A 23,292-nucleotide genomic window follows, 5' to 3' on the forward strand; every position below is an offset into this window, starting at 1 on the left:
AAGGTCACACACATCACAGTGCTGGGAAAAGCAACAGTGCAAGGACTTCCCAGCTCTTGCCTGAGGTGCTTCAGGGCTGAGATCATCTCTTGGATGAGAAATATTCATCCCTCACCTGAATTCTGAGCAGTGTTCCTTTGTGTCATCACATCTCTGTCATCTTCCTTATGTCATCTGGAGGCCTTGAGCAACATGGTCTAGTGGAAGGTGTCCCTGCCCATGGCAGGGGGTTGGAACTAGATGATCTTTAAGATCCCCTAATTCACTCCTGGGAACATCCAGGAAGATTTTTTTTTTTTGTCCTTGAGTGTGAAGGATGATAAAATCCCAACCCAGCTGTGCAGCTCTTGTTGAGACAGATGCATGCAGAGCAATTCCATGCACAGCTGTGTCTGCAGAGGGAGAGGGCTAGGAGGGACAGCAACCAACACCAACTGCAACTCCAAGAGTCTCCTTGAAGACAGCTCTGCCAGCTGCACCCAGTGTGGGTAACTCCATGCACTCCATGTGTTCCTTCACAGATGCCATTGGGTTGGAAAGGACACTCAAAGGACATCTTGTCCAACCCCCTGCACTCAGCAGGGACATCTCCAGCTGGATCAGACTGCCCAAGGACACACTGAGGCTGATCCTGAATGTCTCCAGGGGTGGGACCTCAACCACATCACTGAGACAGCTGTTCTAGTGTTTCACCACCCTCATTGTGAAGATCTTCCTCCTGATGTCCAGTGTGAGGAGGGGGGACACTGGCGCAGGTTGCCCAGGGAGGCTGTGGGTGTCCTCTCCCTGGAGGTGTTCAAGGCCAGGCTGGATGAGGCCTGGAGCAGCCTGGGCTGGTGGGAGGTGTCCCTGCCCATGGCAGGAATTAGATTCACAGATAGCATTGGGTTAGAAGGGACCCTCAAAGGTCATCTTGTCCAACCCCCCTGCAGGCAGCAGGGACGCCTCCAACTAGATGATCTTTAAGGTCCCTTCCAACCCAAACCATTCTATCAATCTGGTTTCTCCACATCCTCTCCTCTCTCTTCCCTGTTCTCTGTCTTCCTCTCACTCCTTTTGTATTTCTTCTAAATGATTTTGTATTGTGTTTTTTTTTTCTCCATATCTTTCAATCTTCCTCTCCTCTCCCTTCATCTTGAGGACAATTTTGTTCACATGCAGTAAAGTCAATTTTTTTTTTGTACTCTCATTTTTTTCCCCTTTGCAATGTTTTTCCATCCCTGCCTCCAGGGCTTTGAAGAACAGCCACACCCAGGTTATTTCAGGTTGCTGCTCCTTGGCAGGGCTTTCAGAAGCCACAGTGGCACCAAAAGCTAGTGAGCAACACAGGAAAGTGCAAGGTCAGGAAAAATCTTTGGCTCTGTCACATCATTCAGTGGCTGTAATTTTGGGGATGCATGAAAGGATCCTGCCCTCTGAGGTGCTTCTGCATGGGCAGAAGATGAGTTTGTGGTGTGGTTGGTTGTGGTGCTCATGGGAATCATAGAATCCTAGAATGGCTCAGATTGGAAAGGACCTCAGAGATCATCCACTCCAACCTCTCAGCTAGACTCAGCTGCTCAAGGCCTCATCCAGCCTGGCCTTGAACACCCCCAGGCAGGAGGCAGCCACAGCCTCCCTGGGCAGCCTGTGCCAGAGTCTCACCACCTTCATGCTGAAGAACTTCTTCCTCAGCTCCACTCTAACCCTGCTCTGCCTCAGCTTCAAACCCTTCCCCCTTGGCCTGTCTCAGACACCCTCAGGAGAAGTCTCTCTGCAGCCTTCCTGCAGGCTCCCTTCAGGTCCTGGCAGGCAGCTCTGAGGTCCCCCTGGAGCCTTCTCCTCTGCAGGCTGCACACCCCCAGCTCCCTCAGCCTGTGCTCACAGCAGAGCTGCTCCAGCCCTTGGCTCATCTTTGTGGCCTCCTCTGGACTGGCTCTAACATCTCTGTGTCCTTCTTTAGAAGGTGGGGATTTCAAAGTCTCTCTGTTTTCTGTTTGTCTCCAGAATCCCAGAATGGCAGGGGTTGGAAGGGACCTCTGGAGATCAGAATTCACAGATTTCATCATTTTGGAAGGGACCCTTAGGGGTCATCTTGTCCAGCCCCCTCATCTTTCAGCCTTGCTGTGGCCTGGGGCAGCCTGATCTAGTTGGAGGTGTCCCTGTTGAGTGCAGGGGTGGGGGTCACTGTTTATAGGTGGCTTTGACCCAGGGAGCAACCAGGCAGGAGGTGCTAAGCAAATTTGCAGCAGCAGCACTGCTCCAGCTAAACAAGTAAAATATTTTTTGTCCTTTTGTGTTGTTTTTCAGACTGCTCTGCAATGACTACAGCAAGATACAGACCTACCTGGGACTTGGTTCTTGACCCATTAGTGTCCTGCAAGCTTTGCCTTGGTGAATACCCTGTGGAGCAGATGACAACCATAGCACAATGTCAATGCATCTTCTGCACCCTGGTGAGTTCTGAGGGCCAGGAAAAAAACCCAAACCAACACAGCTTTAGCTACGCAAATCATGGAGCTGGGTGGGTTTCACCCTGAAGTGTTGATGCTGCAGTGGAAAGAAAGGTTGCTGCATCCCTGACCTGGGGTCAATTGGTCTGGAGAAGGGGAGGCTGAAGGGAGACCTTCTGGCCTCTACAACTCCCTGAAAGGAGGTTGGAGCCTTGGGGTTGGGCTCTTCTCCCTAGTAACAAGTGAGAAGACAAGAGGCCAGGGGAGGTTTAGGTTGGAGATGAGAGGAAACATGAAGTCAGATCTTGAATATCTCTGGGGATGAGGCCTAAAGCACATCCCTGAGCAACCTGTTCCAGTGTTTCATCACTCTTACTGTGGTGAATTTCCTTCTGATGTCCTAAACTTCCTCCTGATGTCTAACCTCCTTGAAAGGAGGTTGGAGCCAGGTGGGTGTTGGTCTCTTCTCCCTAGGAACAAGTGGCAGGATGAGAGGAGATGGCCTCAGGATGCACCAGGGAAGGTTTAGGTTGGAGATTAGGAACAATTTCTTTGCTGCCAGAGTGGTCAGGGATTGGAACAGGCTGCCCAGGGAGGTGGTGGAGGTGTTGAAGAAACCTGTGGAGATGGCACTAGGGGACATGGTTTGGTGGCCATGGTGGTGTTGGGTTGCTGGTTGCACTCAGTGACCTTGGAGGTCTTCTCCAACCCCCAGAATTGTGTGATTCTCTGCTTCTCCAAGGGTAAGTGGAAATACAGTTGGTGAATTCATTGCCCTCCTCTGTTACACTCTTGATGCTCCGACAGACAATTTTGTCCTGTGTAAGTGATCTGAGAGAACTGATGGCTGTGGTAAAGATCTCCTGAAGTTTGTCTCATCCCAGCACTTGTACAACAACACAAGGCTGCTGTTCAGAAAAGCTTGAGAGAGAACTCTGCTTCCTTCTGCTGAGCATGGCTGGAGCAGAGCAGGCTGCCACTCCTCTGCTGATAAGGCTCAGCAGCTCATTTCCCACCCCTGGTCCTTTGCCAGTTGTGGCTGTTTGTGCAGAGCTCCATTGTGGGGTTTGTTGGTGTGGTCCTCATTGTGCTGTCAGCTCTCCCACATTTTGTGTGGCTCATCCATTAGGAATGTGTCCATTGTTGGCTGGCTCAAGGTTCCACAGGGGTGGAAGTCTAGAGAGTAGAAAGTACTGAACTCAACACTGGGGAGGCCACATCTTGAGTGCTGGCTTCAGTTTTGGGGGCCCTCACTACAAGAAGGACATGGAAGAGCTGGAGCAGGTCCAGAGAAGGACAAGGAAACTGGGGAAGGGTCTGGAGAACAGGGCTGGGGAGGAGCAGCTGAGGGACCTGGGAATGTTCAGTGTGGAGAAAAGGAAAGTGGCAGGAAGGTTAGGACTGGATGATCCTTAAGGTGCCAAACCATTCTGTGGTTCTATGAATCTGAAGGCAGAGCAGAGAGAGTCCTCCTTGGATTCTGGCCATTGAAAAAGTAGTTGACCCTGGTGGTCTTGGGTGACAGGTTGGACTTTGATGATCCTTGAGGTCTTTTCCAACCTTGTTGATTCTGTGATTCTGTGATCTTTCAGCTTTACACCAACCATGATGCTTGGTGTCCCTTGTTGGTCACTCTAGGATCACCTGTGCTGTCTGTGCCTCCCTGCAGGTGTGGCCTTTTACTGTGCATTCCCAAAGGGCAGACAAGGAGTAGCAGTGACCTTGTTCTGCACCCCAATCCTTGGCAGCATCTCTCACGACAGAGAGTTACCAATGCTAGGAGCAGCCACTGCCTGTGCAAACCTTCCCTGCTCTTCAGAAGGTGCCACTGAGCAGACACAGATCTTCTTTTAATTTGGGGTGGGGTTTTTTTGGGGGGGGTTTGGGAGGTTTTGAGCTTTGGGATTTTTCTGAACCAAAAAAAAAAAAAATCTACCCTCAGTGTTCTTAAAAGACTTCTCCAGCCAAAATATTTCCATGATTCCATGAAGAAAGCTCAAACCCAACCAGAAAATGTTTCCAAGTAGGATGATTATTGACATGTAGAGTAAATTGCTGAGGTCTCCCAAATTCTAGATCAGCTGCAAAGCAGCATGAGATGAGCTGCTAAAAATATCCCTCCAGATATAGCCACAGAGAGAGAGATTTATGTAAACTGGGATCCAACCACATCAGAGTCAGGAAATGCTGGGTGGCATTTTATGATTCACAGGAATGGTTTGGGTTGGAAGGGACCTCAAAGATCATCCAGTTCCAACCCCCTGTCATGGGCAGGGATACCTCCTCCTAGCCCAGGTTGTTCTAGGCCTCATCCAGCCTGTCCCTGAGCACCAGGCTCCTCTCAGGAAGATAACGGAGGAGAATGTTGTTGCCTACCTAGCTCAAATCAGGGCTGACACTGAAAAGCAATCCCTTGTCCTCTGCACCAGTAGCAGCACCACCTTCTTAGGAGTAATTTGTTGTGGCTTTTCCAAAACGTTGCTTTTCTATTTTAAGAAAGGAAAATGGTCAGCAAAAATATCTTCAAGTGGTTTTCATTGCATCTCTCCTTTTATTTTTTCTACTGTAAAAATTATCTGAGGCTCCACCAAGTGAACAGGTTAAGGGCTTAGAGCAGCCTTCCAGTACCTGAAGGGGCCTGCAAGAAAGCTGGGGAGGAACTTTGGACAAGGGCTTGGAGTGATAGGATGAGGGAGAATGAAATGAAGCTGGAAGAGGAGAAATTGGGACTGGAGATGAGGAAGAAATTCTTTACAGGGAGGGTGGGGAGACACTGGAACAGGTTGCCCAGGGAGGCTGTGAATGTTCAAGGCCAGGTTGGATGAGGCCTTGAGCAACCTGGGCTGGTGGGAGGTGTCCCTGCCCATGGCAGGGGTTGGAACTGGATCAGCTTTGAGGTCCCTTCCAACCCAACCCATTCTGTGATTCTGTAGAGTTAGATAATGGTTGGGGTCAGTGATCCTGAAGGTCTTTACCAACTGGCATGATTCTGTGATTCTCCACCCAAGAAATGACAGAATCCCAGGATGTTAGAGGCTGGAAGGGTCCTGTGGAGGTCATTCAGTCCCAGCCCCCTGCCAGAGCAGGATCACCCAGGGCAGATCACCCAGGAACACATCCAGGTGGGTTTGGAAAGTGTCCAGAGAAGGAGACTCCACAACCTCTCTGGGCAGCCTGCTCCAGGGCTCCAGCAGCCTCACAGCAAAGAAGTGTCTCCTAGTGTTGAGGTGGAACCTCTTGGGTTCTAGCTCTCAGCAGCTGTGTTCCCAGAAGGTTCAGCATTAGAAGTGTCCTTTGGCTGTGCCTGTTTTGAGTAGGTGGTGGCCAGTGCTGCACCAGGGCAAGGAGAAGGCCCTGCCCAGTGCTGGTGGTAGGGATGAAGTGTGTCATTGCTTGGAAGATGTGAGGAGAGGGCAGCAAATGGAACAGGCTTTGGCAAAGGTCCCAAAAGCTTGAGGAGGAGAATTAAATACATGAATGATTGATGATGGCGAAGCTCCTTCAGCTTGAGAAGTGTAAGTGCTGTAAGTGCTGGCATTAAAAATGAATGCATCATCATCTTCATCCTCACGTGGTGGCTGCAGATGGAGGGGAAGGGCATCAGCAGGAGCTGGCAGTGTCATCAGAGCACCACTGATACCTCACTCAGCCTAGGAGCTGCTTCCAGCAGAGCTCAGCCTGCTGTGGGTGCTGCCAGTGGTTCTCTTGACCTACTCCACCACTCACCCTGAAGAGCTTTGAGTCAAGGCAGCTCAAGCAGGTAGGAAGTGAGCAGCTGTCCTCATGAAAGCCCTGCTCATAGAGAGGACATCATCTGTCACAAGGGGAGTCCTGACACATCCAAGGGACTTGGTACAAGGGCTGGGAATGCCAGGACAAGGAGCAATGGATTGAAGCTGGAAGAGGGCAGATTGAGACTGGAAATGACGAAGAAATTCTTGCCAGTGAGGGTGGGGAGACACTGGCACAGGTTGCCCAGGGAGTTTGTGGCTGCCTCCTCCCTGGAGGTGTTCAAGGCCAGGCTGGATGAGGCCTTGAGCAAGCTGGGCTGGTGGGAGGTGTCCCTGCCCATGGCCAGGGGGTTGGAACTGGATGAGCTTTAAGGTCCCAACCCAAACCATTCTGTGAATCTGTGAATCATCCAATCTGTTTTTCCAGGAAATGGATTTGTTGTTTCTGAGTAGGAGACACAGAAAAGGAAGCTCTGGCAGAAGTGATCTCTCAAGGCCATCAAGGTAGTGACTTGTTCCTCTGTGAACCAGAGCAGCAGAAGTTGTGTGGGTAGGAAGTGAAGTTCCTAATGCCATCCAGCTCTGAGAGCTAAAATCTGCAATCAAATGTTTGTAGGTGAAAGGGGGTCTGAAAGGAGCTGAGTGTCTTCTGCAGTGACCTGGATGAGGGGATCCAAGCACCTTCAGTAAGTTTGCAGGTGCCACTAAGCTGGGAGGCAGAGAGTAGGGAGGCTCTGCAGAGGGACTGGGCAGGGGGGATCCAAGGGCTGAGGCCAGTGGGATGAGATTCAACAAAGCCAAGGGCTGGGTCCTGCACTAGGGTCACAACAACCCCTGGACTGCTCCAGGCTTGGGGCAGAGTAGCTGTAATGTGCCAAGTAGAGAGGGAGCTGGGGGTGTTGAGGGACATCAGATGAAGATGAGCCAGGATGAGCCCAAGTGGCCAAGAAGGGCAATGGTTTCTTTGGGTGCATGAAAAAGAGTGTGGCCAGCAGGTTCTCCTCCTCCTCTGCTCTGCCATGCTGAGGCCACACTGGAAGTATTGTGTCCAGTTCTGGGCTCCCCAATTCAAGAGGGACAGGGAACTACTGGAGAGAGTCCAATGGAGGGACAGAAAGCTGTTGAGGGGCCTGGAGCTTCCCTGTGATGAAGAAAGGCTGAGAGCCCTGGAGCTGCTGAGCCTGGAGAAGAGCAGCCCCAGAGGGGATCTGAGCAATGCTCAGCAAGAGCTACAGGGTGGGGGGCAAGAGGATGGGGCTGGGCTCTGCTCAGTGGTGCCCAGGGAGAGGACAAGGGGCAATGGGCACAGACTAGAACCCAGGAGGTTCTGTTTGAACATGAGGAGAAACTTGTCTGGTGTGAGGGTGCTGGAGCCCTGGAGCAGGCTGCCCAGAGAGGTTGTGGAGTGTCCTTCTCTGGAGACTTTCAAACCTTCCCTGGCCATTGTGATGCTGGGCAAGCTGCCGTGGGTGCCCTGCATTAGCAGGGGTGTTGGACTGGATGATCTGCAGAGGTCCCTTCCAAGCCCCACATTCCAGGATTCTGTCTAGCTCCACTCCCTATTCACAGACCTGACAACACTTGGAGGTGGCCTTTCTCTAATTGTCTGCAATTGCCTCTGCCAGCTGAGCTCCCAGGTAGGCTGAGAACACCACAGGGCTCTGCTGCACCCTCATCTCCCCTTTCTGAGCAGTGCCAGGCTGGTAGAGGTTGGGTGGCATCTGCAGAGATCATTCCCCTTTGCCTCCCCAGCAGGCACCCAGGAGCTCTCACTTTGATGTGGGGTGTGTGGAGATGAAGGGAGGTGGTTGCTCTTCCACAGCAGCAAGGTTTGGTGTGAAGTCCTCCTTTCTTCTCTGCTTTGGTGGTGCTCGTGCTGCTCACTCCTGTGTTTGCTGCCAGGTGTTCAGTTGTGACAGGTAAAATGCTGTGGTTGCTATGGGAGGAGAGCTCTGGTGGCACCCAGATTTGTAATGTGGTCTCCATGGAAACTGTAGATCTTCTAGGAGTCCCAATTCTCACATTTTTCCTTCTTCTGGAAAAGATGTGTGGCTGGGAGAGTTGGGGCTGTTCAGCCAGGAGAAGAGAAGGCTCCAGGGAGACCTTAGAGCAGCCTTAGAGCAACCTGAAAGGGCTCCAGCAGAGCTGGAGAGGGACTTTGGACAAGAGCTGGGAGTGCCAGGATGAGGGACAATGGCTTTGAGCTGGGAGAGGGGAGATTGAGACTGGAGATGAGGAAGAAATTCTTGAGAGTGAGGGTGGGGAGAGACTGGAACAGGTTGCCCAGGGAGGCTGTGGCTGTCCCCTCCCTGGAGGTGTTCAGGGCCAGGCTGGATGAGGCCTTGAGCAACTGAGTCTAGCTGAGAGGTGTTCCTCCAACCAGGGGGTTGGAACTGGATGATCTTCAAGGTCCCTTCCAGCCTAACCCCTTCTATGGATCTATGAACCATCAAGGTCAGATGGTTCTTCACTGGAACCAGAAGGCAGACACCATCCCCTTCTGCCCTCTGGTACTGAGCATTGGAACAGGCTGCCTGTGGAGGTGGTGGAGTCCCCATCCCTGGAGGGGTTGAGAAAACTTGCAGACATTGCAGCTGGGGACAGGGTTTAGTGGTGATGGTGGTGCTGGCTCAGTGGTTGGACTCACTGATCTTAGAGGTCTTTTCCAAGTGAAGCAATTCTATGATTCCCATTTCTCCTATCAGTGGATTCCAGGGAATCTCTCTCTCCATGTGCCCTCCTCAGAAAGCTGGAGAAGAGCAATGAGGTCCACCCTCAGCCTCCTTATCTCCAAACTAACCATTCCTCTTTCCTTCCAGCCCTGTCACCAGCTTCCCTGCCTTCCTCTGGCTGGTGGAGTCCCCATCCCTGGAGGGGTTCAAGAAACCCCTGTGGCTGTGGCCATGGTTTGATGGCCATGGTGGTGTTGGGTTGCTGGCTGGACTGGATGATCTTGGAGGTCTTTTCCAACCTTGCTGATGACTCTTGGTGGGATGATTGACGCTGTCTTTCACTCTTACAGTGCCTAAAGCAGTATGTGGAACTTCTGATCAAAGAAGGTCTAGAAACAGCCATAAGCTGCCCTGATGCTGCCTGCCCGAAGCAAGGCCATCTGCAAGAGAATGAGGTACTGCACATAACTTCTCCTCTTGCCTTCCCAGCATGTTCAGATGGCTCTTCCAGCTGCCACACAAGCTTTTAATAACTCTCCAAAGGTCAAATATTTTTATCTCTGTGTGTTAAAAATGCCTTTAGATGATTGCTTCCTGTTCCTAACTGGAAATCTTGTTTTTGTTACTTTTTTTTCCCTTTCCTTCAACAGATTGAGTGCATGGTTGCTTCAGAAATCATGCAGAGGTATAAGAAGCTCCAGTTTGAAAGAGGTGAGTTTGTGGAACATGAGCAATTGTATGGCTGTGGGGATGGGAGAGCAATCCTATAAATGCTGAGGGCCATGGAATCATGGAAGAGGTTAGGTTGGAAGGGATCTCGAAGCTCATCCAGTTCCAGTCCCCCTGCCATGGGCAGGGACACCTCCCACCAGCCCAGGTTGCTCAAGGCCTCATCCAACCTGGCCCTGAACACCTCCAGGGAGGAGGCATCCACAGCCTCCCTGGGCAACCTGTTCCAGTGTCTCACCACCCTCACTCTCAAGAATTTCTTCCTCCTCTCTAGTCTCAGTCTGCCTTCTTGCAGCTCAAAGCCATTGTCCCTTATCCTGTCACTCCCAGCCCTTTTCCGAAGTCCCTCCCTGGCTTTCTTTTACCCCCCTTGAGGTACTGGAAGCTGGGGGCTGGTCTCTTCTCCCTAGTCACAAGTGATAGGAGGAGAGGAAATGCCCTCAGGTTGTCCCAGGGGAGGTTTAAGTTGGAGATGAGAAGAAACTTGTGGACTGAAAAGCTTCTCAAAGCCTGGCACAGGCTGAACAGGGAGGTAGTTGAATGCCCATCCCTGGATGGGTTTGGAAGAGACAGAGATGTGGTGCTGAGGGCCATGGCTTAGCCCCAGCCTGGGCAGAGTTACAGAATGGTTGGAGTGGATGAGCTTCAAGGTCTTTCCCAACCAAAACCATTCTATGTGGTTACATTTGGTCAGAGGCTAACTTGAAACAGGGTCCTCCTGAGCAGGCCACTGTGAGAACCATTTCTGCTGGGTTATAGCTGCCCAGCATGGGCTGGGCTTAACTTCAGCTGAAGATGAGGAGGCTGCAGGGGGACTGTTCCCAAAGGTCCGCAGTGACAGGACCAGGGGCAATGGTTTGGAATGAGAGCAGAGCAGGTTGAGATTGGATGTGAGGAAAAAGTTCTGCACCAGGAGGCTGCTGGAACACTGCAGCAGGTTGCCCAGGGAGGTGGTTGAGGGTCCATCCCTGGAGATCTTCAAGGTGAGGCTGGAGAAGGCTGTGAGCAACCTGCTCTAGAGGAGGATGTCCGGGCTGAGTGCAGGGGGTTGGACTGGCTGAGCTTTGGAGCTCCCTTCCAACCCAAACCGTTTTGTGATTCTAGGGCAGCTCCTTCTCAGCTGAGGTTAAGTTCAGTGGCTGAGAACAGGGAGTTAATTCAAACCCAGGGCACTCACTGCAGTTTGGAGCCCATTTGTAGAGCAGGCCCAGACTGATGGCTGAATTGGGAAGAATAAATCAAAAGCTTTCATGTGAAAATGGTCTTCAAAGCCCTGCCAGTCAGCCTCAGCTGGAACACGTTGTTGTGGGAGGCCAATCTTGTAATTCCCATGGAATTCTCTTCTTTTCTGTCCCTTTCCAGAAGTGCTTTTGGATCCCTGTCGGACTTGGTGTCCATCCTCTACGTGCCAGGCAGTTTGCCAGCTCCAGGAACCGAGCCCACAGGACCCCCAGCTGGTGCAGTGCAAAGCCTGTGACATTGAGTTCTGCTCTGCTTGCAAATCTAACTGGCACCCAGGCCAAGGCTGCCAGGAGAACATGCCAGTCTCCTTTCTGCCAGGAGAAACAAGGTAAAGTGGTGGGAAAGAGCAAGGATTTACAAACAAAGCACTCAGGCTGTAGGCAGACTGGGGAAGGAATGGCAAAGAGATGTTTGCCTAAGGCTTTGTTTTAGAGCTGATTCCTTCACTGAAGTCATTCTGGATCCTTTAAAGCTCTGCTCCAAAACTGGGCAGCTCTTGGCAGCCTCAGTGCTTGCTACCAGTCCTGGCAAAGCACAGAGGAGCTGCTTGAGCCTCTGTCAGCACCCCAGTGGGAAAAACACCCAGGCAGCTTAGGAGCTTCCTTCACAGGGGATCTTAGCATCAGAGAATTGTTTGGGTTAGCAAAGCCCTCTAGGATCATCAAGTCCAATGATCAACCCAACCCCACCATGGCCACCAAACCATGGCCCCAGGTGCCATGGCCCCAGGTTTCTGGAACACCTCCAGGCATGGGGACTCCACCACCTCCCTGGGCAGCCTGTGCCAATCCCTGACCACTCTTGCAGCAAAGAAATTTTTCCTAATCTCCAACCTAACCCTCCCGTGGTGCAACTCAAGGCCATTTCCTCTCTTGCTTAGTCCTTAACTCCTCTCCTTTCAAGCTTTGCTGCACCATGACTTGCTTGGATGCTGTCATGATGAGTTTCTGGGCAAATATGGTAACTGCCACACATTCTTTCTGTGTTTGCTTGAGCAGAACTGAAGCTCAGCAAACTTGATGAATAGCTAACTAAACCTTTTATCTCTTTTGGGGGTTGGTTGCTTTAATTTTATTTTGTGTTTCTTTTTTTTTTGTTTGTTTTTCTTTTTTTTTTTTCTCCACTGAGGTTTGCTTTATTCACTATTTTGGAGCATAAAACTGCCAGGAGCAATTTGTGCTAGCAGCCATTTGGAGTTGCAGAGGCAGATTATGGATTCAAAGTGGTTTGTTGGGGTTTTTTTCTGATTGAACCCTGGTGTGTGTGTCCTTTTATCCTGCCTCTGGGCAAATCAATCAGGCCAATCCATCCAGGGACAGTCCTGGTTTCCAGCAAACTGTTGATTCCTCATCAATTGTTCTCATCTCTCCCACTGGCAGAAGGCTGATGGAAGTGACATTTGTTGAGGAACACTGAAGTGTTGCTTAAGTGCATTCTGGTTAGTGGCCAGAAAACCTGCAGATGGTAGGGGATTTCTTTCAGAGGAAATAAAGCTTCTTCCAGCCTGCCTGCATTCCTGGGGTGCCTGCTAGGTGAGGGAAGATCCTGTGGGTTTATGACAAGGAGAGGGGGCTGTGCAGCCATCCAGTGTGACCTGGACAGGCTGAGAGCTGGCTGCAGGCTAACCTCATGATGTTCAATAAGGACAAGGGCAGGGTCCTGCATCTGGGGAGGAAAAACAACAGGCACCAGGACAGGTTAGAGGCTGTCCTGATGGAAAGCAGCTCCCCAGAGAAAGACCTTGGAGTGCTGGTGGGCAGCAAGTTCTGCATGGGACAACAATGTGCCCTTGTGGCCAAGAGAGCCAATGGGATCCTGGGATGCAGCAGGAAAGGTGTCCAGCAGGGCTAGGGAAGTTCTTCTACCTCTCTCCTCTGCCCTGCTGAGACCACAGCTGCAATCCTGTGTCCAGTTTGGGGCTCCCCAGTTCAAGAGAGACAGAGACCTGCTGGAGAGAGTCCAAGGGAGAGCCAGGAGGATGCTTAGGGGACTTGAGCATCTCCCTGTGAAGAGAGCCTGAGAGCCCTGGGGCTGTTTAGTGTGGAGAAGAGAAGGCTGAGAGGGGATCTGATCAATGTCTATCAATATGTGAGGGGTGGGTGTCAAGGGGAGGGGGCCAGGCTCTTTTGGGTGGTGCACAGTGATAAGCCAAGGAACAATGAGTTCAAACTTGAACAGAGAAGATTTCAGCTCAACCTGAGGAGAAACTTCTTTGCAGTGAGGGTGACAGAGCCCTGGAGCAGGCTGCCCAGGGGGGTTGTGGAGTCTCCTTCTCTGGAGCCTTTCCAACCCCACCTGGATGCATTCCTGTGCAGACTCCCCTGAGTGTTCCTGCTCTGGCAGGGGGTTGGACCTGATGATCTCTGGAGGTCCCTTCCAGCCTCTGATCTACTGTGAGACTGTGTAGGAGAGGTGATGCTGACCCTAACTCACGAACAATGAGTCATGGATTCATAGAATGGTTTGTGTTGGAAAGGACCTCAAAGATCCTCTAGTTCCAAACCTCCTGGCAGGGACACCCTCCACTGGCCTAGGCTGCTCAAGGCCTCATCCAACCTGGCCTTGAAGACTCCAGGGAGGTGGCATCCACAACCTCCCTCTCACATCAACTCTAAGAGATCAACATGTCCCCAAAACTTTGTCATTCCTGATCTTTCCTAGGAAAGATCCCTCAAGGAGGACAGAGAGAAGCAATGTCTCCCTGGTGCCCCAGTCTGGAGCAGTTTGATCTGAGCTTGTTGTGTCATCAAGGAATTGCCTCAAAGAAGAAGGTAGAAAAAAGGAGAATGATCTGGACACAGAAAAGTGTGAAGTGGCTGCTGCTGATTGATCTGTTCCAGGAGCAAACTGTGCCCTGTCTCCTGGCTGTGTACCTAGGGCTAAGCTCCAGCAGTTGCTCCATCACTTGATGACCCCATCTCAGCTGGGAAAAAAAATCCACAGGTTGAAGTGGAAATGGATTGACTGAATTGTCCAAGTCAAAGTAGATAAAGTTATGCTCAGCCTAGCAAAGGTGCAGCAAGCACAGGAAACAGGAAGGCAGATCCTGAGAGGAGGAGAGGGAAGGGGTGAAGGAGGAGCAAGGACACAAGGGGAAGAAAAGAGAGAAGAAGGGAAAGGAAGAGGAGATGTTGAGGGCTCCATAGCAGGACAGAGCATTGCAGGTGAGGTCTGAGCAGAGCAGAGGGGCAGGATCCTCTCTCTCCAGCTCTGGCAATGGACACTTGGCAGCCCAGAAGGCCAAGGGCAGCCTTTGGCCTTCTGGGCTGCCAGTGCCCATTGCTGGCTCCTGTCCATCTTCTCCCCCCAAGTCCTTCTCTGCAGGGCTGCTCCCAATCTCCTCATCCCCCAGCCCGCACTGATATCTCGGATTACCCTGCCCTAAGTGCAGGACCTTGCACTTTACCTTGGTGACCCTGATGCCCACCCAGCTTAACCAATTGCTGCCTTTACCCCCCCTACCTCCCCTCCCCAGCTCAGTTCTGAAGGAGGAAGATGATGATGCTGATGATGCTCCCATCAAACGCTGCCCGAAGTGCAAGGTTTACATCGAGCGGGACGAGGGCTGTGCCCAGATGATGTGCAAGAACTGCAAACATGCCTTCTGCTGGTACTGCCTGGAGTCTCTTGATGTGAGTACCAGCCCTGCACTCTGCTTCTCACAGCAGCTCCATTGCTTTGCTTGGCTCTTGGCTCCAGTCAGTTGTAGCTCACTGCCTCCTGCCCAGCTTGCTGGACCACGAGGCCGCAGAGGTGATGCTGGTAGCGTGGCAGGGACTTGTGTGACCTGTTCTGCTTGGCTCACCTTTGGGCTGTTAGCATTTTGTCTGTGTGCAATTCAGTAAATGATGATTAAAGTCAGGAAATAATGGATTCAAAAGTGAAATTGTATGAAATAAAAGCTGTGAATTGACATCAAATGGTGTGAAGGATGTGGAGCTCCTGGAGCGGATCCAGAGGAGGTCACAAAGGTGGTCAGAGTGCTGGAGGACCTCCCCTGTGAGGACAGGCTCAGTTGGGGCTGTTCAGCCTGGAGAAGAGAAGGCTCCGGGGAGACCTTGGAGCAGCCTTCCAGTCCCTGAAGGGCTGTCAGGAATGCTGGGGAGGAACTTTGGACAGGGGCTGGGAGTGACAAGATGAGGGACAATGGTTTTGAGCTAGGAGAGGGGAGATTGAGACTGGAGATGAGGAAGAAATTCTTTCCAGTGAGGGTGGGGAACCCGTTGCCCAAGGAGGCTGTGACTGCCTCCTCCCTGGAGGCCAGGCTGGATGAGGCCTTGAGCAGCCTGGGCTGGTGGGAGGTGTCCCTGCCCATGGCAGGGGGCTGGAAATGGATACTCTTTAAGGTCCCTTCCAACCCAAACCATTTTATAATTCTTCTTTTATTTGTTACTGTGTGGAAATAGTCAGTGCTGAGAGGAGCAATGGTTTGAAACTGGAGCAGGGCAGATTGAGGTTGGACTTCAGGAGGAAGTTCTGCACAATGAGAGTGGTGAAACACTGGCACAGGCTGCCTGGGGATGTGGTTGAGCTCCCATCCCTGGAGACATTCAAGATCAGACTGGATGTGGCCCTAGGCAGCCTGCTCTAGTTGGAGATGTCCCTGCTGACTGCAGGAGGGTTGGAGAAGATGACCTTTGAGGCTCCCTTCCAGCCATCTGTGAAGCTGTGAAGTCCAAGGGAGGTTCAGCCATGTCCTCAGCCCAGGGAAGTTTAATAAACTCTGATTTTGGTGTGTCACCACCCAGTCCCATCTGTTTACCATTCATTGTCTTCTCAGGGGCAAGAAATAGATCTGACATGCAAAAGAAGACAATGATCTCTTCCAAACAGGCCTTTGTCAGTCTGTAAGCTGCTGCTGACATGTATTTATGGAGGTTCTTTTGAAATCAGCCTCTTATCATGGCCAAGGATCAGAGGATATCCACCAGCAGCTGTTTCCATCTCATCTGGTTTATTTTATAGCATTGTAAACAATAGCAAAGGAAATGTTGGAGGTTCCTGAGAGCTGCTCTGCCTCTTTGGACCCTGGGGTTGTCCTGTTGGAATGCTTCACTATCAATCCTGACCTGCTGAGTCAAATGCAGCCTTCCGTTAGAGCCAGGCCTGCTCTCCTGGCTGGTTTACAAGGGATGGAAGGACAGAGAGGGTCTGGATTGTGTCCAGAGCAGTGTGGGCAGCAGGGCAAGAGAGGGGATTCTGCCCCTTGACTCTGCTCTGCTCAGACCTCACCTTCAATCCTGATTCCAGCTCTGGTGTTCCCAGCATCAGAAGGACACAGAGCTGGTGGAGAGAGTCCAGAGGAGGCCACAAAGATGAGCCAAGGGCTGGAGCAGCTCTGCTGTGAGCACAGGCTGAGGGAGCTGGGGGTGTGCAGCCTGCAGAGGAGAAGGCTCCAGGGGGACCTCAGAGCTGCCTGCCAGGACCTGAAGGGAGCCTGCAGGAAGGCTGCAGAGAGACTTTTGCTGAGGGTGTCTGAGACGGGCCAAGGGGGAATGGTTTGAAGCTGGGGCAGAGCAGGGTTAGATTGGAGCTGAGGAAGAAGTTCTTCAGTCCCAGGGTGGTGAGAGTCTGGCACAGGCTGCCCAGGGAGGCTGTGGCTGCCTCCTGCCTGGGGGTGTTCAGGGCCAGGCTGGATGAGGCCTTGAACAGCTGAGTCTGGCTGAGAGGTGTCCCTGGGCATGGTGGGGAGGTTGGAGGAGATGAGCTCTGAGATCCCTTCCAACCTGAGCCATTCTAGGATCCCTTCTCCAAAATCTGTGTTGTCCTTTTCCTCTTCAGGTGGCAAAAGGGAGCAGCTCTGGGGAGCCTTCAGAGCAAGGATTCATAGCTCCACAGAGTGGCTCCGTTTGCCTTTGCTGTTTCTCTGTGTGTCAAATGCTGTGCTTGTCTTCTTGGCTCCTCCTGCTGACCTCCTTGCTGGAATTTCAGTACACAGCTGCAGAGCCTTTGGGAGTTGAGTTCAGTGTAAAGGTGGAACCCTTGCTAAACAAACCTGTTTGTGAAGAAACCCCAAATAAAGCCCTTTGAAAAGGTTGGACCTGGCCATATCCACCCTGCTCAACTTTTTCCCTTCCTGTACATCTTCTGGTTGGAAGATTTGGTCTGTTCTAACTTGAAGAGCAGTTTGTGTTTCCATTTATTTTGATACCTTTTAATCTCATGGTTTGCAGGATGACTTCCTCCTTATCCATTATGACAAAGGACCTTGTAGGAACAAGCTGGGACACTCCAGGGCATCTGTTATCTGGCACAGAACACAGGTAAAGCTCACATCTTGCAAAGATCTCTGCAGATCTGCTGCTCCAGACCATGGTGCCTTGCTTTGCCTTACTCACTTTAACCCCTTAGGGTAAAATCCTGTTCCAAATGGGAACTGATTCTGGTAGCAGATTTAAAGAGAGTCATAGAATAGCAGGTTGGAAGGGACTTCAAACATCATGAAGAGGGCAGTGACTTGGAGAGGAGGAACAGGTAGCTCTCCCTGACAGGACACTCCTTGGCCACTGAGAAAGCCTCTCAGCAAGCTTGCAGACGATGCCATACTCAGTGGTGCAGCTGATGAGTCTGAAGGAGCTCCCTGCACTGCTTCAGTGCATGCAGCACAAAGGCCAATCGGAATCATTTCAGTTGGAAAAACCCTTCCAGATCACCCACTCCAACCATTCTCTAAGTCTGCCATGGCAGGGGCTAAGCCACGGCCCTCAGCACCACATCCCTGCCTCTTGGAAACACCTCCAGGGATGGGCATTCAGTCACATCCCTGGGCAGCCTGTGCCAGGCTTTGAGAACCATTCCAGTCAGCAAGTTTCTTATGTCCATCCTAAACCCTCACATTCTCCCTACACCCACCCTTACACCCCCCCTCTATCCCTACACCCACACTCTCTCCCTACATCCACCCTTACACCCACACTCTCTCCCTACACCCACCCTTACACCCACACTATCTCCCTACACCTACCCTTACACCCCCCCTCCCTCCCTACACCCACACTCTCTCCCTACACCCACCCTTACACCCACACTATCTCCCTACACCTACCCTTACACCCCCCCTCCCTCCCTACACCCACAATCTCTCCCTACATCCACCCTTACACCCACACTCTCTCCCTACACCCACCCTTACACCCACACTCTCTCCCTACACCTACCCTTACACCCCCCCTCTCTCCCTACACCCACACTCTCTCCCTACATCCACCCTTACACCCACACTCTCTCCCTACACCTACCCTTACACCCCCCCTCCCTCCCTACACCCACACTCTCTCCCTACATCCACCCTTACACCCACACTCTCTCCCTACACCCACCCTTACACCCACACTCTCTCCCTACACCCACCCTTACACCCTCCTCTATCCATACACCCACCCTTACACCCCCCCCATCCCTACACCCACACTCTCTCCCTACACCCACCCTTACACCCACACTCTCTCCCTACACCTACCCTTACACCCCCCCTCTCTCCCTACACCCACCCTTACACCCTCCTCTATCCATACACCCACCCTTACACCCCCCCCATCCCTACACCCACACTCTCCCTACACCCACCCTTACACCCACACTCTCCCTACACCTACCCTTACACCCACACTCTCTCCCTACACCCACCCTTACACCCACCCTCTCTCCCTACACCCACCCTTACACCCCCCTCTATCCCTACACCCACCCTTACACCCCCCCATCCCTACACCCACTCTCTCCCTACACCCACCCTTACACCCACCCTCTCTCCCTACACCCACCCTTACACCCACCCCCTCTCTCCCTACACCCACCCTTACACCCCCCTCTATCCCTACACCCACCCTCTCTCCCTACACCCACCCTTACACCCCCCTCTATCCCTACACCCACTCTCTTTCCCTACACCCACCCTCTCCCTACACCCTCTCTTTCCCTACACCCACCCTGTCTCCCTACTCCCACCCTCTCTCCCTACACTCACTCTCTCCCTACACCCACCCTCTCTCCCTACACCCACCCTCTCCCTACACCCACTCTCTCTCTACATCCACCCTCTCTCTCTGCACCCACCCTCTCTCTCTACACCCACTCTCACTCCCTACACCTACCCTCTCCCTACACCCAGCCACTCTCCCTAGGTCTCTTGAGCTCTGGACTGGGTGTTCCATGGCTTAGCCACTGCTACCTTAGGAATTCTGTTTACAGAAGCTTTCCTGATGGCACCCTTAACATGAAGTGATGAACCTGCTAATTGGAGCCTCTTCTTAGCACTTTCTTTCTCAGTGAGGAACAAAAGATCAAACAAAATGTCCATCAAACCTATTTGTACAAGAGGCTGTAGCCTCAGGATCCAATTCTGCTAAGTCCTCCTAAAGCCAAATCAACACTGCAACTGTTTCCTGGTGCTGAAGTTGCTTTGAGTGCTTAGCCAAGGCAAACTGAGCTAAAGCCTTTTGGGTTGTGGTTTGTGGATTTGCAAAAGAAACGGTTATTTGTTTTGGCTGAAGGGAATGGCTTGATGCTGAGTAGGGCAGGGCAGCAGCTTCTTCAGAGGCAACAGAACCAGGCAGAAAATGAGTAGGAAATGCTCAGCAGATAGGTTGGGTTGAAAAAACCCAACACAACCAACCAAAATACTCAGACTAAGGAGAACTCCCCACAAGTTTTGGGCCCTCACTGCAAGAAGGACATTGAAGTAGGTACAAAGAAGGTCAAGGAAGCTGGGGAGGGGTCTGGAGAAGAGGGCTGGGGAGGAGCAGCTGAGGGAGCTGGGGGTGTTTGGTGTGGAGAAGAGGAGGCTGAGGGGAGACCTCATTGCTCTCTACAGCTCCCTGGAAGGAGGATGGAGCCAGGTGGGGGTTGAGCTCTTCTTTCTAGTAACAAGTGATGGGAGGAGAAGAAACGTTCTCAAGTTGCCCCGGGTGTGGTTTAGGTTGGATATGAGAAGAAAATCCTTGGCTGAAGGGTTCTGAAAGCCTGGCACAGGCTGTCCAGGGAGGTGGCTGAATCCCCATCCCTGCAGGTGTTTGAAAGAGGCAGAGCTTTGGTGCTGAGGGCCATGGCTTTAGCCCCAGCCTGGGTGTAGAGTTAGAGAATATTTGGACTGGATGATCTTCAAAAGCTTTTCCAACCCAAACTGTTCTGACTGTATGAAAAATTAAACTTAATGAATATTTGGACATGATATTGAGGCTGAAAGCTCTAAGTAGGTAAAAAGATAAGAAGCTCTTGAGCAACCTGGGCTAGTGGGAGGTGTCCCTGGCCATGGCAGGGAGGTTAAAACATGATGATCTTCAAGGTCCCTCCCAGCCCAAACCATTCTGTGAATCTCATGAAAATTAGTAATAGTGAATCTAATCCACTGTATTGCTAAGGTGCAGCCTGGCTGCCTGAGCAGCCTGGGCTTAAGAAAGCTAGGCAAGAAGTTGGTGTCTCCAAAGAGCAGGCTGGGAACAGTTGCAGCTCCCAGCTTTCAAAGGAGATGAGAATTCAGCTTTGGGTTAGCAGCAAATAAAGGCAATGGTAGCTGCAGCAGATTGTCAGCACCTCCAGAAAACAAACCACACTGAGTAATGAAGCATGTACACCTCAGAGCCTGGAAGAGCTCCTGGCAAGGAATACCATTAGTAGGGTAAGGAAATTGGAGCTTCTCAGCCAAAAGCCAAGAGGAGGAGAATTGGAGGTAGTGGGAGGCAGCCTGAGGCTGGTGACTGCTGTCCTACAGCGCCACCTCCTGCAGCCAGCTCTGCTCTGAGCATCCCTCTGAGCAGCAGGGTTGCAAGAAGCAGCCCAGAGCCATCGAGAGAAGCAATTATCCATGGCCAGCAAAAGCACAAGGAGGTCACCTGCAGCCTGGCTGATGAAAGATTTGCCCACTAATTAGGGCAGCACATCTGGCCCTGCCTGGAAGAGCACTTTGGCTCTCCTCCTGTCTGATCCAGCCCCACACATGAAATGTCATAGACTCAGAGAACTGTTTGGGTTGGCAAAGCCCTCTGAGGTCATCCAGTCCAGCCATCAGCCCAGCACCACCATGGCCACTAAACCATGGCCACACATTTCCTGAGCACCTCCAGGGATGGGAACTCCACCACCTCCCTGGGCAGCCTGTGCCAATCCCTGACCACTCTTGCAGCAAAGGAATCTTTCCTCATCTCCAGCCTGGCACCATTTCAGGCCATTTCCTGTCCTTCCATCACCTGATACTGGGGAGAAGAAGACCAACTCCCACCTCATTCCAACCTCCCTACAGGGAGTTGTGGAGAGCAATGAGGTCTCCTCTCAGGCCATTTAAAAAATGCTTTTAGATGGAGTTAGATCATGGTCCCTGGAGACCTGATGAGCTCAGTTCTTGCTGCAGGAGAACATTGCCTATGCAAAGCCTTCCTTAAGTCCATGGTGTTTGTAACCTGTGACTGAGACCCCCAAGCTTGTAGTCCTGCTGGTGGGAAGGTTGTGGGAGTCTTCCTGCCTTTTCCATGAACATTAGGAAGAAGTTCTTTGCTGTGAGGGTGCTGCAACACTGGAACAGGTTGCCCAGAGTGGTGGTGGAGACCCCATCCCTGGAGACATTCAAGATCAGGCTTGATGGGGCTCTGGGCAGCCTGATCTAGTGGAGGATGTCCCTGCTGACTGCAGGAGGGTTGGGCTGAATGAGCTTTGGAGGTCCCTTCCAACCCAAACCATTCTATGATTTTGACTCCAAAACCTTGATTGATTCTATTTTGGAGGCTTCTTCAGGAAAAAACTTCCACTGATAGTGGAAGTTTCTTTACTCTTTGGGAGTCTTGATCCTGATCTTTACTATTTAGGCTTGATCAAGAAAAAAAAAAAAAAAGGTATCTAGAGATTGGATCACAGAATCATTTCATGGCTTGGGGAAGAAGGAACTTTTAAAGGTCATCTAGGCCAGCTCCCCTGCACTGACCATGGGTAATTCATCTCCATTCAAGATCAGACTGGCTGTGGCCCTGGGCAGCCTGCTCTAGTTGGAGGTGTTCCTGCTGAGTGCAGAGGGGTTGGACAAGATGCCCTTTGAGAGTCCCTTCCAACCCAATGCAATCTGTGAGGTGGATGTTGGTCTCTTCTCCCTAGTGATAAGAGAAGGGCAACAAGGTTGGGGAAGGGCCTGGAGAACAGGGCTGGTGAGGAGCAGCTGAGGGACCTGGGGTGGTTTAGCCTGAAGAGGAGGCTGAGGAGAGACCTCATTGCTCTCCACAGCTCCCTGAGGGGTGGTTGGAACCTATGCTAGTCCAGAGTGACAGGAGGAGAGGAAATGGCCTCAGATTGCACCAGAGGAGGTTTAGGTTGGAGGTGAGAAGAAACTTGGTGACTGAAAGGGTTCTCCAAGGCTGGCACAGGCTGCCCAGGGAGGTGGCTGAATGCCCATCCCTGGAGGGTTTTAGAAGTGGTGCTGAGGGCCATGGTAACTTGGCAGAGTTAGAGATTGGTTGGACTGGATGATCTGCAAGACCTTTTCCAATCAAAATAAATTCTCTGATCCTTTAATTCTGTGCTCTTGAGGGACAGTCCTGGCTCTGGCAAGGTCACTGACCTTTGGTGAGGTCCTTTGGGAGGGCACTGATGATGCCCTGGTGTCAGCAGACCCTAGACAATGGCTCTCCCTAACTCACTGCTCTTCCTTTCTCTTGCAGGTGGTAGGAATCTTTGCAGGATTTGGCCTTCTCCTTTTGGTGGCCTCCCCTTTCCTGCTCCTTGCCACACCATTTGTTCTGTGCTGCAAGTGCAAATGCAACAAAGGAGATGATGACCCTCTGCCTACCTAGATGGAGAGAAGATTGGACTCATCCCATCCTACACTTTGGTTTTTCTCCTTGCTGTTGATGTTTCCCTCTTGCTGTAGCCTTACTTGCCCCCTTCTGCTTTTCATTGACACACAGTCTTGGTTCCAGGGACTGTTGGGTAGATCAATTGATAGTAGACAAGGAGGGTCGTGGAAGGCAAGTTTGGTGCTAAAGAGAGGCCTGGGGAAGCCATCAGAGATGAAGAGATGATACTGCTGAGACCACTGCAAGAGGTTTCTGCTGCTCTGCTGGTGGCCTGGGAAGCGTGCTGAGAGCCATCAACAAAACAAGCTGAGGATGCCTACAAAGCTACACTTCTGCATATCTCCTCACTGCCACATTTGGAGTCTTAATCTTCTCTATCTTTCAGTTGCCTGTCACCTAAATCAGAGTCAGCCTGGGGTGCCCTGACCACATTTGTCACCCTTCAGTTCTCTTCAAGCCCCCCCAGTGTCCTTCTCAGTCCCTCTTTTTTCCAGGTAGAACAGCATCAATAAGGTGCATATAAGCCACCCTATGCCTTTAGGAAGGCTTAGAGGGATAGAGTTGGTTCTGTTGCCTTCCAGCTTGGGAAAATCTGAGAAGAAATTGATCTGATGGAAAGCTAATTGGGGAAGCTTGAGTGTGACCCAAACCTGCTTCCTAAGCAAGGTTCATTCCAAACTGCTTCTGTGCTATTGATTACCACTGGAGCACT

General features: G+C 51.7%; 1 protein-coding gene across 1 annotated transcript; it reads left to right on the forward strand.

Moving 5' to 3' along the window:
- Nucleotides 1–2,300: 2,300 nt before the first annotated feature.
- On the forward strand, nucleotides 2,301–22,577 carry RNF144A (ring finger protein 144A). The gene is made up of 7 exons (XM_054383592.1): nucleotides 2,301–2,435; nucleotides 9,186–9,290; nucleotides 9,486–9,546; nucleotides 10,927–11,134; nucleotides 14,282–14,438; nucleotides 16,980–17,069; nucleotides 22,446–22,577. Exons 1-7 carry the CDS (start codon nucleotides 2,301–2,303, stop codon nucleotides 22,575–22,577), a joined length of 888 nt encoding a protein of 295 aa, XP_054239567.1.
- Nucleotides 22,578–23,292: the final 715 nt, after the last annotated feature.

Source organism: Indicator indicator, chromosome 9, assembly GCF_027791375.1.
Source record: "Indicator indicator isolate 239-I01 chromosome 9, UM_Iind_1.1, whole genome shotgun sequence".
NCBI lineage: Eukaryota > Metazoa > Chordata > Aves > Piciformes > Indicatoridae > Indicator > Indicator indicator.